Source organism: Notechis scutatus, chromosome 2 (genome assembly GCF_049901735.1).
Source record: "Notechis scutatus isolate UNSWTSFEM ecotype Mainland chromosome 2, rNotScu1.2, whole genome shotgun sequence".
NCBI classification, from domain to species: domain Eukaryota; kingdom Metazoa; phylum Chordata; class Lepidosauria; order Squamata; family Elapidae; genus Notechis; species Notechis scutatus.
In genome coordinates this window covers 190410156-190431128 of record NC_142010.1, presented here as the reverse complement: position 1 = coordinate 190431128, position 20973 = coordinate 190410156, and the positions used below count along the sequence as shown (strand labels likewise).

Below are 20973 nucleotides of genomic sequence, written 5' to 3'. Positions count from 1 at the left end.
TGCTGCTCACCTTTCTCTCTACGACGCTGCTTGGGGTCGAGCCAAGACTCCTCCTCTTCACTCCCTGTCAGGGGCTGCTCCGACATGCCTTCCTCCTGATTCATCTCAGGCTGTTCCTCTCGGTTGTCTGATGGAACCTGAGGCATTACCAGGGAGGAAGGCATTGGCAGGGAGGAAGGTCCTAGGGAGGAAGGCATTGCCAGGGAGGAAGGTCCTGTAGAGGAAGGCATTGCCAGTTCCTCCCCCTCATCTTCCAGGTCCTCTTCCTCTGACAGCATAGGCTCGGGAGTCGGGGCCACAACACTAAGGTGTTTGTTATGGATTTCAAAATACTGTATTACCCAATTTGTATTGCATTTACTGATGTAAATGAAGAATTAAATCACAAGTAATATGGTATATTTTTGTGCCTGGATAGTTAATTCATGGAAGTATCATCTTTAGGGATCTTTATTCTTGTAGCAGCTTTTTTCATTTATAATTAATGTACTTCTCCTAAATGTTGATGTCTTATTTTGATTTAGTTGCTTGAATAGTACAGTACAAATAAAGAAGAATATTTGTAGCTCAGGGTTGAAATGAGGGGTCCTTGGTGCTCTCTGAGCTTGGTTGTTTCCTTGCAGACCTTTTATTGCCCAAACTAGATAACACTGATGATGTTACTTAGTTTGGGCAATGAAACGTCTGCAAGGAAACAACCAAGCTCAGAGATCACCAAGGACCGCTCAGTACAGTACAAACTTCCCATCAGCCCATCTGCTTTAAATTACATGTTAGATTAAAATCATTCAGTTAACTCAACTTGATACCACAAAAAAATGTCTCTTTGTGGCCTACTAATAGCTGGTTTAGATGTTACATTTAGGCGTGAGGAATTTCATCTTCTAGCATACAGTTAAAAAAAATTCAAGAATTGCATTGTGGCTTTCTCTGAACTCATATAGATATTTACCAGGTAGCCATCATTCTTTTATTTCTGGTATTCAGCTGAAAGTCTCAATGCTTAATTTAGCAAAATGGCACCATAGCAAGTACAAGAAGAAAAATTTGGGAAACTGAAAATTCAAGAGCTTAATTTAGGTAAGTGGGAATCAGGTCAGACAGAACCATTGTGTAAACATGAAGGGAATGTTTCCATCTCTCAAGGCCAAGAAAAGAACAACCCAAAGTCTACTGACTCCAAAAGGAGAAGTGGGGGGAAAAGTCTAGGCTAGAGTTCAGGAAAGTAAATATCTATTGATATGCTAAGTGAAATAGGACAACTAGATTTGATTTCAAAGAAAAGAAATCAAAGGGAAAAATACACTTTTTCCTGGAAAAAAAGTCAAATAACTTTTTGAAGGTCTTCTTTTCACTGTGTTTTTGATAGTGTTACAAGACCACGAAGGTTGCAAATTGGCTTCAATTCTTTAATGAGCAACTCGGAAAAATTCAGAAGCACAAGATTGTGAGCAGATAGGAGTGACTATTGAATATATTTTTCAAATCGGTTTCTACTTTTCAACTCATATGTACATATGGATTTGATTCACTTTTCATTTTCTTCTAGAGGAAGCTCTTTCGGATAATCAGAACACTACATTTCACTTCGCAAAATGATGACATTTTAGATCTGGAATATATCTCCGTATATTATGCTGCTCAGTGTTTATGCACACATCCCCTGCTAAATCTTTCATGTGTGCTTGATCTTTTACTGCACCACTGCTAGTTTTCTACTCATGCCAAAACAAGTTATTTCCAAAGATACCTATTAAAAAAAAACTATACTTTTTTCTACACAACTTGACATACCATAAATAATAAAGTGTTTCATTTCCCTATTGTGACCCAGTGACTTTGCCACGACTAGAAAAGCATTTCTTTATTTGCTCATTTTATAACGCTTCGTTGAAATAACATTACTCGCACATGCATGTACACATGTCACATACATACAGTGTTGTGAATCGTAATTGAATCTAATCCCTATAACTTCGTCTCCATATGGTTACAATAATATGGAGAGGTAGACCAAAGGGAGTCAATCAGTTAAGCCTTTCCAGGAGAAATTTCCATTAGTCTGGCAAAAGTCACCTTGTATGAAAGTTCCTGTTGTTCAGAATCTCATCCCTGCTTTGGACAACTCTGAGATTCTTCAGAAAGTGAGGATGAGAGAAGTTGCAGGAAGAAAGTTTTTTTTTTCCCTGACTATTACAGGTCACAACTGAGCCATCAGAGTTAAAAGCATCCGATAATACAACTCATAAATCTGTCTGGGGCAGTTTTAAAACCAATGAGGCTGTGTCTTCCATTACTCTACTAGGAAACCATTTCTACTAGGAAACCATTTCAGAATTTCTTTCCTCTGAATATTGGAAAACTCCCCCCCCCCCAATCCATAGTTGAAGTGTGTCACTAGGCTCTCTAAAATTAAAATAATTTTTTTCCTTCTAGTTTCCATAAACAATTATTTGGACAAGAGAATCTTCTGTTGTTCAGAAATATATCCTTATTCTGCTCTTGAATTGACTTTGAAGTGCACAGCATCGAGAAAAGTTATAAACAGAAAACTCACTGCATAAGTGGTGTGTGTATGTGTCAGAAAAAGAAAGAAAAAACTATTAGAGGAAATAGTTAGTCCTCAACTTACAACCACAATAGGGATCAGAAAATTTGTCGTTAAGTGGCACAGCTGATTTTAGACTTGTTTGCTGTGATCAGTTAGTGAATCACCCTGATCATTAAGCAAAACATCAGATGATCATGATTTGCAACCTTCCCTGACAGCTTCCCCATTGACTTTGCTTGTTGGAAGCCACCTGGGAAGTTTGTATACATACAAGCCAAGGGCCCAAATCACAGATCTGTGAGTGCATGATTGATGTAACCTTGAGGGTAGGTCATAAGTCATTTTCTTCCAAGCCATTGTAACATCAGACCGTCATTAAACGAATGATCATAAGTTGAGGATTTCCTGTATGGTATACACATTGGGTGATACAAGAACACAGAGAGGCTTTGGAAATAGAAGAAAATATGTGATATTTCACATAATTTTATCATATAAAATATGCGAGGGCTAGTTGATGTAGTGGTTACGGTGCTGGCCTGGAAACCAGGAAATTGTGAATTCTAGTCCTATCTTAGACATGAAATCTGGCTGGATGATCTTGGCCCATTCTCTTCTCTCAGCCCAATTCACCTTATAGGCTTCTTGTTGTGGGGAAAATAGAAGGATGAGGGAGTAGTAGGTATGCTTGCTGCCTTGAGTTATTTATAGAAATATTAAAGGTGATAGATAAATAAATAAATAAATGTGATGGAAATTGAAATCAGAGAATCCATAATGTCATAGTTGGGGTTTTTTTTCTTGTTTTGCTTAGGAACTTGGAGATTACCTTGTCCCAAATAAATGCAATAATTTGAAAGCAAAGCAATTGCTGGGAGGACCAAATAATTTATGTTAAAGAACCTTTTCACTTCTTACAATGTCAGCACAAAAGAACCCTAATGTCCAACTTTTTAAATCATTCCTTGAAAGTCTTTAAAGCAAGCATAAATCAACTGATTTATTTGGCCCAGGCATTCCAATAGAAGATCTTTCTTGCTATTTAGAGGTTATTATTTCTTCATTTTGAGATAGCATTACATCAGGGATCCATATAGTTCAAACTGAGAACCTGGGGAAGGAGACATTGCTCTTCCTGACTGTCCAGGAGGGTGCATAAGGGCACCCAGCCTTATTTCTGTCTTATCTGGAGTAGAGCTGTTAGCTTGAGATGACAAAGGAGAAGGCATCTTCTCCATTTTGGCAGGGCATCATATTAAAATAATGATGGAAGAGAATATTTCTAGCTCAGGGTGGAATTGGGGAGTCCTTGGGACTTGCTGAGCTTGGTGGTTTTCTTGCAGATGTTTCATTACCAAACTAGGAAACATTATCAAGGACCTCACATTAAAATAATGCTATGCTTAACTTTTAAGACAGACTGTAAAGCTATTCTTCATTCGTGTAACAATACGAACAATTTCATCCACAGGATTGGAGCAAAGTAAAGAGAGGCAATTGCTTCAACAACCATTAAAAACAGAATCCCATATCATAATCCTGGCTAACCCATGCATTGCCACTGACTATAAAAGCACTGTTTATTACTCTGCCTTCATTGCTGCAGACTGAAAGATAAGCTAGGCCCTTGAAGTACAGGTAGTCCTCAACTTAACAACAGTTCATTTAGTGACCATTCAAACTTTCAATGGCACTGAAAAAAGTGACTTACTGTATGACCAGTTTTCACACTTACGACCATTGCAGCTTCATGTGATCAAAATTCATACACTTGGCAATTGGCTCATATTTCTGACGGTTGCAGTGTGATGGGGCGTTTTGCGACCTTCTGACAAGCAAAGTTAATGGGGAAGCCAGATTGATTTAACAACGGTGCTACTAAGAACCTGCTGGTATATATATACTAGAATTAAACAAGTGCAAATGTAAACTTTCTTTAGAAATTTATGCCGCAATAATAAGAAGTTACGGTTCCTTTGAAAAATAGATTCATGGCATCTTTGAAACAAGATAAATATTTTCATGTCATCAAAAGTAACTCTGACACCAAAAGGCTGGCATGGCAGGCATTAAAACCCTGAGTTGTTATGAAAGTGGGCCAAAGTACTGCTCGGGAGAATAATTATACGTGCATATTTTTATAAGTAGGGATATACATATTAAGTTCAAATTATTCTTTTCTTTTGTATATTTCCTATGTGCCTTCATTTATAGCAGAAGTTCCGGATAGACAATTGAATCTATATTTATTTTCATCTGGCAGTCTGGTTTATGAGTTCTTGCCTCTTGTTCTCCATTATTAAACTGTTTTTCTAGTTCCGTATTTAGCAAACTAATTACCCTTCAACATGCGATGGGAATTTAGCACTGTCAACATATGTCAAATAGAGACCATATTGCTTACATTGGAAAAGGATTGTTTGAATCCTACCCTTATTTCAGCAGGAGAACGTGCAGAACAAGTTAGTTCTGCATGCTGAAAATAAATGCAGACGTTCTGTTAGAAGGACTAGGGTGCTTTAGATGTTGGTCTCTGATTCTGAGCAGCCCCAATCTCAATCTCCCATGATAGAAGCTGCAGGCTAGCAGCATCTGGCGGCAACAGATGCCAGCTGGAGTCCCATCCCCTTGTAGGAAAGGAAACATTGTCTTGTCATATCTCCAGGAATACTGTATGCTTATCCAACATGTCACAGTCAGTTAGAAACCAGACATTTTAGTCTCCCTTTCTGGTGTTAAGGTAACCTCTTTCCTTCATCCTGACTGTAAAAAAAATATCAAGCTAACTTTCTAAATAATCTGTTTGAAGAAACCTGCTTAGGAACTTCCTAAAATGGGCTAGCTACAAAGAAGATATTTCTGAGAGCTCCTCATTGTGCAGTTAGGAAATGGAGAATTGGTGCCAACAATATTTTTTCTTCAGTAACTTAACTGCATGGTAGGGAACAATTTAATCTAAACTGCATCCTTCCTGATGTGCTGTCATGAGATATTTAATTTTTCACTGCATTGATTTTCAAAAATCTGTATCCTAAATAGTCGTCAAACATACCACTGGAAAGGAAAAAGATTACTAGCAGGTTATAGTCTATATGTAAACTATTTTATTGTACAGTTCTAAACTCATAAAAGCAACGCAATTCCTAAAATCTTACCTGGCTGCGTCCTACCATATGCCAATTTAAAACTTCCAGTGTTTACACCAGGGGTGTCAAACTCAAGGCCCGGGGGGCAGGATCTGGCCTGTGGGGTGCTTAGGTCAGGCCCGCAGGGCCACCCTAGAAACAGCAAAGGACCGGCCCATGGTGCCTCTGCCAGCAAAAATGAAGCTCAGGAGCGCCATGTGTGCCCCCACCCCCCGAGCTCCATTTTCACTGGCAGAAGACGGCAGGAGGTCATTGCAGCTGAAAATGGAGCTCTGGAACCTGTTTTCACTGGCAGAGTGCTAGGGCCACCACAGATGCCTCCGACCCAAATGACTTCAAACTGGCGATGCCCACCATGGCCACAGCCACCATGGCCACGCCCACCCAACCCCTGAGGTCAAACACAACCTTGATGCGGCCCTCAATTAAATCGAGTTTGACACCACTGGTTTACAGGAATAGAAAAGAAGTTTGGAAAAAGTTACTATTAGGCAATTTTACATTGGTTGGGTGCTTTTTGAATACTGTCCTCTAAATCAAGGGTCTCAAACCTTGGCAACTTTAAGACTTGTGGACTTCAACTCCCAGCTGGCTGAGGAATTTTGGGAGTTGAAGTCCACAAGTCTTAAAGTTGCCAAGGTTGGAGACCCCCGCTCTAAATCAAGACTAGATGTAAGCAAACTTTTTTTTACAGATTAAATCTCATTCTCACAAACCACTTATTTTTCTTAAGTGGAGCAGATGCTTAATCTATAAATGTAGAAGCCCTAAATCCTCATTTAAGACACAGAATAGTGGACTTCATTAGTATCAGTCCTTTTAATTTACAGGGGCTTGTACTCAGAAAGGGCAGGTGAGTGGTGAGACAGATATTGTAGATGTGATGTTCACAAAAAGAGGTGGCTTTCAGTCATACAGTTCAGTCTGCCATCTTGAATTGTAACTAGTTATTATTTACTTGGAATGTAAGAAAATGCATTTGAGAAATTAAGAAGACAGGAACTTCAATCATTACTAAAATCATGTTACTGTTTACATTTTTTAAATATTTAAGTGTGTATTTTTCTTGTGCTTTCTGCTGCTTTTATGCATAGAAGATGTTACAAGTTAACTGCCCATGGTTGTTATCTCATGTCCATTGAAACAATTAAAACAAACAAAATTTTCATCAAATCCCTCTTACTTTTGACTTCTCCATTCTCCTTGTCATTATTTGCTCATAATTTTAAACATCTTCTATAGTCTGTTGTAGAGAATTTAAAAGTTAATGCTTGTTTTCCCTATAAACTAAAATAGTTATTCTCACAGTGTTTAAAAAGCAGAGGCTATTATAATATTTATTTATTCATGAGATGATATATCTATGAGGAGCCATATTTTTCAACACGGAATTTGAATTTAAAGCAAGGATTTTTTTTTAAGTTTAGAAAAAGTAATTTCTTTCTAAAGGAAGAAATAATTGATCAAATCTTAATATTACAAAGAAAAGAGATCTTAGATTATGTAGTCTTGCTCTAACACCAAAACTATATATTCTTTAAAACTACATTAAACTGCAGTCTGAGTGACCTTCAATCCATAGAAGAAAATGGAGCACTTTGCTTTTCATTTAATTTCTCCAAAAACATTGTATGCTTAATTGTTGTGCTTAAATGTTCCTGTATTACAATAGAAAACGGCTGTGCAGCCCTATGGATTTAATTCTCAGTGTTTAAGAGTGCATTTGTATATGTATGTGAATGTAGCATCATTCTGCCACTTTTTCAAGCATCAACTGTCAGTCAATTCTGAAAAAAGCCACAACTACTTCAAAGAGTGTCAGAGAGATGGAATATTTGTATTCTCACATATTCTGAAACATCCTTATGGAAACTGAATCCAAAACACTGTACAAGGAGAAGCCACAAAAGAAATAAATAGAAGAGGTTTATAAATAAGATGAGAAAGCATCATATGAAAGCATATCCTATGTTGACCCTTTAATACTTTTAGGTTCCAGCATTTAACATAAATTCTTTGAAAACAGCATGGAACAAAATGGAAAACTAATAAATGTAATAAAATGAATAAATGTTAGGGATTGCCATTTGCTTTTAACATGAAATCGATGTGGAGAGTTCAGTTTTGTCCTACGTTATAATTGAATACAGTGGTGCCTTGGTACTTAACATTAATTGGTTCCAGAAGGTTCAATGAATACTAAAAACAAAGAGTGCCAAACAAACCACCTGACTTACCACATGACTCTTTGTTTCAGCCAGTAAGGTCTTCCTGTCCCTTTTCCTATGTCAGTGACCTGCGTGGCATGGCAGACTTTTTGTCCATTCCCCGCTTTTCCTATTGCAGCACTTTGAGTACCAAATAAACAATGAGTACCGGGACCGCATTTGCTCATCAAAATACATCAAGTACCAAATTTAATGAATTTTGAAGCAGCCGAGTACTGAGGTACCATTGTATTATTACATTAAATTGTGGCACTCCCAGAATTAACAGTGATTCCCATTTTCTAAAGCCAAAAATATGTTTCATCTGATTTCATAATCTTTGTAAACATTGTTTGTAATGGATAACTTCCATTTATTCAAAGCCATGATTTTTGCCATAAAATATTTTATGAAGCATATATATAATAAACATGGTAAGTTCTTTTCTTCCTGAAATTTAGCAAAGCTGAAATATCACTAGGCTTAAAAATTATTATTACCGGTAGTAAACCATTAGTAAACATTGACTTTCTCATCCAAATGTGGTATACTTTATTGCTCCCTGCCACATTCAATAAATTGTCTTTATGCTTTTGAAACAAATTATTATATAGTGTAAACCTACTTTTTTAGTTCAACATGCAAAACAATTGTTCAGGAAACAGAAATTTCCGAACTTTTTTTCCTGTATTTCAGTTATGAATTATTATGGTACACTATGACTTCATTAATAATGAGTATAATTTACGTAGTTGATTACATCTACTGGATAAACACTTGTCTGTTTTGCTCTCATTGTGAGCAAATGGGTAGCAGTGATATATTTAAAATAATTTTCTGTGGAAACATTTTTTTTTAACCATAGTCTGATTGCCAGGAATGAAATTGTTATGATAACCATGTAACACCTCCAAGAACAATCATGGGAGCACAGAATTATAAAACTACCTTTTCCTTAAGATCATCTCTCCTACTTTTCTCTGCTGGAAAATGAGACCAAGTGATCCATTAATGTTATCAATATGTTAGTAAATACAGTGGTAGCTAGAATTACCAAGCACACTTTTATAATATTACCATTTATTAAAAGATAAAAATTTTCATTTGAAGTAGTTGCACATAGAACAAAATCATAAATAGACAGATCTTTAGCTTTTTAGCCAGAGTTCTCAAAACTAAGAACTAAACCTTTAAAATCATGTTAATAGTAGACTTTCAATGCTGTTTTGCACTTGTTTAATATTTAATTTTTTTTAAATTTATTGTATCATTGCTATGTGTTTTATTATTTATGTTGTATGCAGTCTTAGTGACATTTATAGAAAGATAAGGTAAATACCGTAAGTTAGCTAATTAGATAAACATTCCAAAATTTAAAATTCTGCTTATCACACAAGCATTTTTAAATGTGAATCTTTTCTCCATCCAAGATCATTTAGAGAAAATGATAGATAGTAATGCATCTCAGCTGGACTCATTTGGTGTGAGCAGCTTATCCTTATGGCACCTTTCTATGCTCAATTGTACTATAGGTGGCCCTGGAACCTCTTCAGGAGCACAGTTTAGAACAAAGATTGTGTTAGTATGAGCGGTGGATCCTGAATCCATGGACAGGCACTTCTGTAGTTATCCCAAAGGTGCTTTTTCAAGAGGCAACTGGAGTTTCTGGTTTTCCTTTGAAGATGTCTCACTTCTCATCCAAGAAACTTCTTCTTCAGCTTCAGAAGCTTCTTGGATGAAAAGCAAAAAGTCTTCAAATAAAAACCAGAAAATCCAGTGGCCTCTTGAAAAAGCACCTTTGGAACAACCATGACCTGGATGACTGAGAATCCATAGATACTTCTGTTTTTGCATCATTTGAGGAGAGGGGGCATGATTTGAAGGGTGTCTGTGCAGCCCATAGATTGCTCTTACATCCTGTTCTTCCCCTCTCACAATGGCTTCACCACCACAGGTTTATTCCCGAGGACTGGTCTACCTGCAGTGTGACCTGTGGAGTGGGCGTCCAGGCGCGGCTGGTGAAGTGCCAGGTGCTGCTATCCTTCTCTCAGTCTGTGGCAGATCTGCCCATTGATGAATGTGAAGGGCCCAAACCAGTGTCCGAACGAGCTTGCTACAGTGGTCCCTGCAACGGAAAAACTGGTGAAGAGACTGATCTGCCCTTCAGGGGCTCCCAAGATTTTGATGAACTTTACGATTGGGAATATGAAGGCTTCACTGAATGTTCTGAGGCTTGTGGTGGAGGTGAGTTCCATTTGCAGTTTCCCTTGTTTCTTTGTTTCCTACATACTGGGTTGTGGAAGCAATGTACTTGGATCCAGATTACATTTTGTACATTTACACCAGTGGTGGGATTCAAAAAATTTTTTACTACCGGTTCTGTGAGCATGGTTGGTGGTTGTGGCATGGCTTGGTGGAAGGGGAAGGATACTGTAAACTCTCCATTCCCACCCCACTCCTGGAGGAAGGTTACTGCAAAATCCCATTCCCTCCCCACCCCACTAACCTGCTTCCCAGCTCCGTTCTCCTGTGCAGGGCAACAAAAGAAGACCCAGCCGATCAACTGGGACTCAGGAGGCAGAGAATAGATGGGGGCAGGGTCAGTCAGAGGTGGTATTTGCCAGTTCTCCGAACTACTCAAAATTTCCACTACCAGTTCTCCAGAACTGGTCAGAACCTGCTGAATACCACCTCTGATTTAAACTTCATTGAAATCAGTCATGTCTGCTAATGTAGCCAGGATCCATCTCAAAGTTAAGAGGATTGAGATTTCAAGCTATTTAACAGAATAATAGAATAACAGCACAACAGAGTTGGAAGGGACCATGGAGGTCTTCTAGTTTAACCCACCACTGGAAATAGCAAGAAACCATCTACCATTTCAGACAAACGATTGTCCAATCTCTTCTTAAAAATCTCACCCACCTCTCCAGGCAAGTCATTCCACTGATTGTTCCAACTGTCAGGAAATTTCTCCTTAGTTCTAGGTTAGTTCTCTCCTTGATTAGTTTCCACGCATTGCTTCTTGTTCTCTTTCCTTATTTTAATTGAATTTGCTAGAAAATGATCGCAAGGCTCGGTTAACATCTAGCATATAGGATGTGTTATAAATTAACCTCATACTAATTCCCTAAATCCAATCTAGTTTCTTTCTACTCACCAAAATGCGAAGATTCAGTCAAAGGTTAAAATCTTACGTTAGTGGTGGCAGTATTTTAAAAAAGATTTTCTGTTGCTAAGCGAGACAGTTGTTAAATGAATTTTGCCCCATTTCGTGACCTTTCTTGCCACAGTTGTTAAGTGAATCACTGCAGTTGTTAAATTAGTAGCCCATTTGTTCAGTGAATTTGGCTTTTCCATTGACTTTACTTGTCAGAAGGTCACAAAAGGTGATCACATGATTCCCCGGGACACTGAAACCGACATAAATATGAATCAAGTGCCAGAATTTTAAACATATGACCATGTGGATGCTGCAAGTTGTAAGTGTGAAAAACAGTCCTAAGTTACTATTTTCAGGGCCATTGTAACTTCAGTCATTCAACAAATGTTTGTAAGTCGAGGACTACCTGTATTTACCGCCTCTCCTTCTTCTTTAGTTGCTTACTGTTTGTTTGGGTTTTGCTAATAGGGTTTCACTGGGTATCTCTGTTATATCACAGAGAAAACTAGGATACGGCCTGCAAAAAATGTTCACGGTTTGGTTGTCAGGTAGAAAACCAAGAATACGTCTTAACTACCGGTTCTGTGGGAGTGGCTTGGTGGGCGTGGCAGGGGAAGGATACTATCTCCAGTCAGAGGTGGGAAGTACTGTCAGTCAGAGTACTGCAACACAGAGGTTTCCATCAGCCTCACCAAAACAGTCATGACGCGAGAAATCAGCCATCAGTCTTCTTGTTGAAAAAGAAAGGGTGGCTCTGGAGAAGAATGGTTGGAAACGAGGTCCAGATGTAAAACCGTTTTGAATTGGGAAAGTATCAAAATTCACAGCTGGGGTCTTTCGTACGTCTGATGTAGTAGCCTGCTTGTTTACATTTCCTGCTGACCACTTGCATTTGGGGCAGAGAAACATGGTTTTGGAGAGAAAGGCTCAGGCAGGAAGCATTGGGTGTCATTTACTTTACATTGCCTGACGGCTGCCTGCCTTCCTCATAAGCAGAGACATATGGATCTCTTGCGTATGTATTTCTTTTTCCTGAATCTGTTTGGCGACTCAGCTGGTTTTGATAGCTTATCCCACCAAATGATATTAGCTTGGATTTAAAGGGTTAGATGTGGGGGGGGGGGAACATATGACAGAAATAGCTAAGGAAACCACTGCCTGGAGCTAATAAACTTGACACTTAAAGGAAAAGCCAAGGAGTATCACCATTAATTCCTGTTACGAGAATTGCTTGATATACATTGTTGTCCAATCCAAATGCCATTATTTTGGTATAATTGTTTATGGAGAGCTACACACCTAATGATTCTAATCCTTAACTTCCTTAATTTCCCTGAAATGCTTACCTTGTTTTCCTTGTTGGAAGCTGAGATTTACCATACAAAAATTATGTTCACATAATAAGCTGTAACATTTCAAAGGCTACATATACATTCTGTCTAATAGGAAAATCTTATGGAGTGAACTTTTTCTGAGAGTTCATCCCATTTCCTACCCACAATAAGAGGCAACTTTCCTTTCCTACTTGGTTCTGAGATACAGTGAAGAAAACAGCTTCTTAAAGCTTTAATCTTCAGTATATCACAGTAGTAACTGGAACAGGTGGCAGTTCTGTGCATCCAGGGCAGCTAACCTATTATAGGTGGCGCCAACTTACGAACACAATTGAGACCAGAATTTATGTGCCTGAGTAAGACAGTTGATTTTACAATCGTTTTTTCCATGATTAGCAATAGCTAATTAGCATTTAGACTTCTATACCGCCTCACAGTGCTTTACAGCCCTCTCTAAGCAGTTTACAGAGTCAGCATACTTCCCCCAACAATTTAGCTCCTCATTTTACCGACCTTGGTAAGATGGAAGGCCGAGTCAGCCTTGAGCCTGACGGGATCGAACTGCCAAACTGCAGGCAGCTAGCAGTCAACAGAAGTAGCCTGCAATACTGCACTCTAACCACTGCACCACCACGGCTCTTAAATGAATCACTAGTTGTTAAGTGAACCAAGCATTCTTTAAGCAAATCCAGCTTCTCCCATTGACTTTGCTTGTTGGAAGTTGGCTGGAAAGGGCTTGCCCAGATGACCCTGGGTTGCCAAGCATCCAAATTTGGTCCACATGACTGTGGGGGGAGGGAGGGGTGTTTCCGATGACCTTAAGTGTGAAAACCGATCATAAGTCACTTTTTTCACTGCCGTTGTCATTTTGAATGGTTACTAAACAAATAATTGCAAGTCAATTACTACCTTATGGCCCTCAAGCTCCGTGTCAAGTCCAAGTCAAAAGCAATATTGAAATAAGGTGTGGTAAACAATTTTATTCAACTGTATCATTGGCCAGTTATCTCCTTGCCTGTTGCTAAAAGAAGTACAGAAAAAAAAAACCGATATCCTTGCAGTTTCCAAGTACAGGTAGTACTTATGACCGAATTCTTGAGCCGAGAATTTATGTTGCTAAGTGAGACATTTGTTAAGTGAGTTTCCCCCCATTTTATGACTTTTCTTGCCACATTTGTTAAGTGAATCACTGCAGTTCTTAAATTAGTAATATAGTTGTTAAAGGAATCTGGCTTTCCCATTGAGTTTGCTTGTCAGAGGTCGCAAAAGGGGATCTTGTGACCCCGGGACACTGCAGCCATCATAAATGTGAGTCAGTTGTCAAGCATCCAAATGTAAATTACGTGACTGTGGGGATGCTGCAACAGTCATAATTCAGGAAAATGGACTTAAGTCATTTTTAAATTGAGGGGCTGCCACAGAGAGGAAGGGGTCAAGCTATTTTCTAAAGTGCCTGTGGGCCAGACAAAGAATATTGGATGGAAACTGAACAAGGAGAGATTCAACCTGCAAACAAGGAGAAACTTTCTGACAGTGAGAACAATCAACCAATGGAACAGCTTGCCCTCGGAAGTTGTGGGAGCGCCATCACTTGAGACCTTCAAGAAGAGATTGGACTCCCATCTGTCAGAAATGGTGTAGGGTCTTCTGCTTGGGCAGGGGGTTGAACTAGATGACCTATAAGGTCCCTTCCAACTCTGATTATCTGTTACCTGTTGAGTCCCTTATTTTCAGTGTTGTTGTAACTTCAAACAGTAAGTAAATAAATTGTTGTAAGTCAAGGACTACCTGTAATTACATTTAGCTATCTTGCAGCATAGGTTTGAGCAAAATCAAGCCTTACTTAATTATTTTGTGAAACTATGATTAGGAACATTCTTTTTTTTTTGCAAGCACCTCTGTTTGAAGTTTGAAGTTCATAAATCCCTTACTCATGCTTGTGTCCTCCTACTAAATGAAGCATTCATACATAAATGAAAAGAAAACAAAGACCAAGATTCTGGTGGGGTAGGTTGATTAGAAAACTTGGAGATGAAGTCACTATAGAACCATAACAAATTGTAAAGCCAGAAAGTCTTATAATGATAAAAGAATACCTTGTTTGATTGCCAGTGGTGTCAACCATCTCATTAGTGAAATGTACTGAGAGAAGTTAGACAGGCCACTATTTTTCATGCATTGCTATTGTTAGCATCATATCGTATTGTGAAATCTCTGGTTTCAGTCTTCATAACCAGTTGTCAATACTGATTATGCAACACTTCACCTAAGACCCAATTTTAACAGAAATACTTTGAGGGTGCTGAGTAAAAAATAAAGTACCATCCCTGGGCTTTGCGGCTCTGTTTGTATTTATTATCCTTGTTTATCCTCACACTGTATGTGTTCAGCTCAGTGTCTTACAGTTGTTGGCAAAACAGCTGCCTTCCAGCATGTTTGAAGAAACACTTTCTGTTCACACAATTAAAATGAAATAAATATATTTAAAATAATCTTACATGACAGATAAGTTAATTGTATTTTTTTCTACTCTCCACAGATGAAATATAATAGACACAGAAGTAGGTTTTTGTCCTCAAAGGAATAGCAGCCAGAAGGAACTAATTAGTAATTTAGTCTATATTCAGTGGCTACGTCTTCTACCACTGTCATCAAGTATCATGTAACAATTATTCTCTACTAGTAGATATAAACATTGCAAATTTCATTTGATGGTATATTGAAACTGAATTAAAAGCTACTTAGATTCATACCATGAGGCCTTACTCATGTACCATGTGGCATTTTAATTTTCCAGTCATAAAGAAAGATTTTTCAAGGGAAAGTTAACTCAGTTTCTATGTTAAAATTATTGATATTTCTTTAAAACTTGAATCTCAAATACTCAAATTGTAATGAATGATTTTTACTCCAATTCTGAGCAGCTTTTTCTCATTATTTATTATTGCATTGACTTGAAACCATTTTTTCATCCTAATCTTCAGGCAGAAAGTTTCCCACAGAAGCTTACGTATAACCAGTGAAAGCAGAACAGTCTTTATTTGCAAACTTACAATCTATAAGATACAATACAAAAGGAGGAAGAATAAAGAAGGAAAAAAACAAACCAAAGTTTAGAGCAAATCATAAAGTTGAATAGCATTGTTTAATTCAAGAAAAAGAGCAATCCTTGTCCTATAGTTAAAGATGGACCTAATTAAATAACTTGATTGGGAAAGAATATTTGGCTTCTTTATTATATATTACATATTTTTAAATTTATTTTATATTATGTTTATATTAATGTAAACATAATAAAACATAAATAATTACTACATTAAATTGCATGAGTTTACATTCTTTAACTCATAAAGTCAAATAGTATTTTTTAATTCAAGGAAAGGAGCATTTCACGAAGCATTCTTCCTTGCTGTGAAATGCTATATATAGCCCTTTTCTGTAATAATGAGAAGCATATTATACAATATCCATTTGCCAAAAATGCAAATATGACAAAGAACAGGAAACAATTCCAATGCTCTGACTAGTGTTTCCATACATTACACACTTGCAAACATGTGGTTGTAGTGTTCATACTTGACTATTTTAAATGTAAACCTAAACCTATATTTTAGTGAGCTTTGGTTTACTATGGTTCCTATTACTTACACAGGGAAACATTTTTTCATATTGGTGGGTGCACACACACAACCCTCACCAATAGGATGCTGTTAAATTACAATTTATGCATTAGAACTTTTTCTGTTCATGGCAACTTTCCATTTATTAATTCATAAGCTTACTCTATTTTGACATCTATCAGTGATAAAACTCCAATGAAATCCCATTTGTAATGTCTGTTTTCTACACAATGTGAACTCTTGGGTGCATTGTATCACAAAATACTCATTTGCCTGAATTTTAAACCCATGTCTATATATTTTTGAGCCAAAAATTTAAATCATGAGCAAGTGCTTATAAAGCATTGAATGCCTTTGTGGGGATACTGCAAAATCAGGCTGGCATGGAATAAACCAAAATATATCAGGCTTAACAACTCTGAAAATCTCTCTCTCTCTCTCTCTCTCTCTCTCTCTCTTTTTGCTAAAATGTGATATTCTGAGGAATGATGCTTTGACCCACCACAACAAAAAAGCATGTTTGTTTTAAACTTTGACTTAAAAAATAAGTCACCGTGTTGTCTATTCTGCATAGACAAGTGTGTTATTTTTTCTCATTCAGCAACGTTATTTCAAGCTTGTTTGTTGGTTTTATAAACATTCTGTCATCTTCAAAAGATTTTGATGCTTCAGTGAACTGAAATACTGTACAGCTTCTTCTCCTCTTCTATACTCTTTTTTTTTAATCTCTGCAGAGGCAATGCCAAAGGTTATAACCCAAGCTAAACATCATCCATTCAAGTAGATCTTGAAATTACAGTCAGATGACCTTTGAACAGGATGTCCACTCTGCAAAGACCATTCCTGTACATTGTGTCAGAGAAAAAGAGAATATGTAGCATCTGGTTTCCTGAGACCTGGGCAGGCTGTTTATTCCAACACTAGAAATCATAATGAAAACACTAGTGGGCAGCAGTGAATTTGCATATTTTTATTCCCCTCAATTAATATGTCCTACTGTTGGAGATTGGTGGTTGTACTTGAAGTCTGTCAAGTAATTACTAGAGGATACCCTGCTCTTTTCTTGTAATAAATGTTTTATCTCGAAATACAGAAACATTCAAAGTGTGCTGGAAGATCATAGAGGGTGAAGGAAACAGAATTATGGGTCAAGTTTTCTTTTTTATCCTTCTTTTTATTTATGAAATTACTTTGCCTATTGAGAGTGTATTTTTAAGGCGGTCTTCAGAGCCACAAATACTGGAAGCAAGTGTAATTTGTTTTTACATAAAAGTTTGTGTCAGAAGAAAAGCTTATGCCGGAAGAAACTAAAAAATATCTTGAAGATGACCTGTATAAAATTCAGCTAACTATAGGTTTCATGTCATTATGAGATCTGCTCCGTGTTCATGTGGGTAGCATGCAACGCTGATCTCTCTCTGACTTCAATACTTTTTTAGCTGGAGCTTTTAAAAATTACCTGTAAGTTTTTGGAGACAAATTGTAACAAAGCCTTAAGTGTTACCTGAATTAACCGGTTTTCTATGCCATTTTACAAATATAATCATAGCTCTAGTTGGAATAAGAGCCTCAAGCCTTTTCAAACCCACTGAACTCACTAAAACCCAGTAAATTTCTGTTTTCTTTTTATCGGCTCTTTGGGACTTCTAAATCTTTGTTCCACCTCTGTAGACCCAGAACACTCAATTATAGTGCTATACTGTATGTGCTGCTATCGAATAGGGTGGTTTTGATTCAGTGCTGGATTTCACTTTGGAATAATAAACGTTAAATATGCATTTCCTTTAGCTGCAGGCAATAAGGTTGGATCGCTCTATTTCTTCCTAGGAAAAAATTAAAACAGCTACTGCATCTAATTAGTAAAAAAAAAAAAAAAGGAAGATATTTTTCAATTGTCTAGAAGACCCATCGTGTATCTGCCATGTGGCGCTACCTTTCCACTTCTAAGTCACTATGCTCTTCAGTGGGTAGTAGCCATATGTGATGCTGCCCTATTGACAGTAGAGAGTATCAAATTGCTTTCCCAAAGGCCCCAAGCTCCCAAGCTGGCTGCTCCAAAGGATCTCTTGTTAGTAACATGTCTGCAATTCTCTTTGCTGACTCCGTACTTGGAATGCAGCTGGCAGGATTTTTAAACATTAATTTGATTTAATTTGGTTTGTGTGTACAGGTGTCCAGGAGGCTGTGGTGACTTGCCTGAATAAACAGACCAGAGAATTTGCAGATGAAAATCTATGTGTGAGCAGTCGGCGCCCCCCACAGTTGCTGAGGTCCTGTAACCTGGAACCTTGTCCCCCAAGGTAGGCTGTTGTTTGCTCTCTTCTCCGTATGGGTCCTCAGCGCCATTTGCACTTTGCCACGTTGTATTTGAAAGGCAGAGAAGCTTAGCACAATTGGGAGCATATTTCCTGGCACCCAGCACAAAATAACTGCACTGATTTAAAGTGAATTATTTTTCCTATCCGCTTTATTATATTCAGGGTTATTTCTAGTTCAGTATGTGTGTAAGTAATTCCACTCTACAATGGAACTCAAGATCTTCCCGACCTGTCTCTTCTGTTTGTTCCGTTACTTTCCAGGCTGTTTGCCCATGCCTGGGTTGGTGTGAATGGCAGCCATCAGAAGTTGCAAGGAGAATTAATTCTTTCAAATACTTTATGTGTAACTGAACACTTTTTAACATATCAAATTGAATGGGAATGGAACCTGCTCAAGAGTTTTCTGATTTGCTTAGTTTTTGTCTTATATCTTAAAAGTTTCTCAACCCTACCATTACTAATCTGGGCATTTGTAGGGCTCCAGTTTAGCAAAAATTGACTCAGGCTACTCTTGTCATCTGCGACAGTTTGTAAAAACATTTGATACATGAGTTCATAAGTGAAGGAACATCAATAAGGAAGCTGTAATCAGTTTTCACTTCAATTTATATTTCCTGATGGCCATTCTTCAGCTTTAAAGCACACTAAAAATGATTTAGAGACGTGATGGCTCAGTGGCTAAGATGCTGAGCTTGTAAATCAGAAAGGTCAGTGGTTCGAATCTCTAGCGCTGTGTAATGGAATGAGCTCCCGTTACTTGTCCCAGCTTCTGCCAACCTAGCAGTTCAAAAGCATGTAAAAATGCAAGTAGAAAAATAGGGACCACTTTGGTGGGAAGGTAACAGCGTTCCGTGCGCCTTTGGCGTTTAGTCGTGCTGGCCACATGACCATGGAGACGTCTTCGGACAGCGCTGGCTCTTTGGCTTTGTAACAGAGATGAGCACCACCCCCTAGAGCCGGAAACGACTAGCATGTATGTGCAAGGAGAATCTTTACCTTTTAAATATGATTTTAGAAACCAAGAAGACTTACATCAGAGAAAGTGGTCAGCAGATTACCATTTTAAAATAGTTTTGACATAGTCACTGCTAGTAACGCTTTGGTAAAAAGGCGATCTTTACCTAAAAGCGATTCTTGACCCTTTTTTTCTTATTAAATTGTCAAAAGCATGTTAAATGTAAATGATGTTTTGGAGAGAGTATGCAGAAATGAATGAACTATACAGCCTTTTGAAAAGAGGAATCTTCATGATAAATCTTAGATTCGATCATAAGAACATGTAGTGTCAACATTGTTTAGCAAGATTCAGATGTATGGGGACAGTTTGCTTCTATTTTGTGCTTGTATACTAAGTGTGGGTGTGGGTTGCAGAAGGAAGATAAGAGAAGCAAGCAAGGAATAAAACCCAGATGGACGGAAAGAGAAGAAATTCCAGGCAAATTCTGCAGCTTTGCTCTTACAATAGTTTCAAAACTAAGCATTTATTCTTGTGCAAATAACTGAATGGTAATGAATAGGTGCACACTAGGCAGGAAAAATTCCACATTTCCAGAGAAATTGGTACATAACTCTGAAACTTTATGGTTCCTATAAGAACAGAGACCAGGCCAGAGGATGGCAACCGAATGGTTCTAGGCAAATCTGATCTATTTCAGAGCCTAATTAGTAAATGCCACAGCTGTTCCACTGTATGCTAATCTGTATTAGAGCATCTTTGACTATTTGTCTTCTGTAAAGCTGTTCAAATAGAGCCTACTTGATGCATTTTGGTGTGTTCCCTTTTTCCTTTCTTTCTTTTTTGAATAATTTAAAAAAAGCCCTCACACTCTCATATAATATAGAAAACATGTAAGAGCAATACTATTTTAATAATACAATTACTGCAATGGTTAGCCAATATGTATAAAATGCTACATGGCTAGTCCTTGATTTACTATCTTTTATTTAGAGAGTATTTGAAATTAAGCACTGAAAAAAAGAGACTTGCTACCAGTCCTTGCACTGTATGATCATCACAGCATCCTCAAAGTCACATGATCAATATTCAGATGCTTGGCAACCAGCTGCATTTATGTCAGTGCAACATCCTGGATTCAAGTGACTGCCATTTGCAACTTTCTCAGCTGGTTTCCAACAAGCAAGTCAATGGGGGAAAGCTAGATTAGTTTATGTCTGTAGGCAATGACCAGGCTGAGCCTGAGGGAGGGGTCAAATGCGTCATCAGTCTTGAATCCCCTTGTAGCCCCAAGAGATCTAAGTCCAGTCCACCTTGATCTCCCATTGATTCTTATCAACCGCCCAGTTATTTGGACCGTCAATAGTTCAGATTCTTGTAGAGGAGGGGTGTCAAACTGGCGGCCTGCAGGTCGGATGCGTCATGCACTGGCCAGGCCCATCCCATTTTAGCGAAGGAAGGGAATCACAATATGTCACGTGATGACAATGTGACGACACATGTTTGACACCCCTGTTGTAGAGAGCTTAAGCTTGCAATAAACCTTTATTCTCATTTGAACTACCTGGATCTTCTGATTTCCCTAGCGCTTGACAATGACCCTGTGATTCATTTAACAATTGCAGCGATTTGCTCAACAACTGTGATTTTAAAAAAAAGGTTGTAAAATGGGTACAACT

General features: G+C 37.9%; 1 protein-coding gene across 1 annotated transcript in view; it reads left to right on the top strand.

Annotated features, from left to right (window-relative positions):
• The window catches only part of ADAMTSL1 (ADAMTS like 1), a 252080-nt gene that overhangs the window by 149916 nt on the left and 81191 nt on the right, over positions 1 to 20973 (top strand). The window contains exons 14-15 of the mRNA XM_087957646.1: positions 9859 to 10148; positions 18192 to 18321. Of these exons, the coding sequence (XP_087813772.1) occupies positions 9859 to 10148; positions 18192 to 18321 (420 nt within the window). The remainder of the gene's footprint in view (positions 1 to 9858; positions 10149 to 18191; positions 18322 to 20973) is intronic.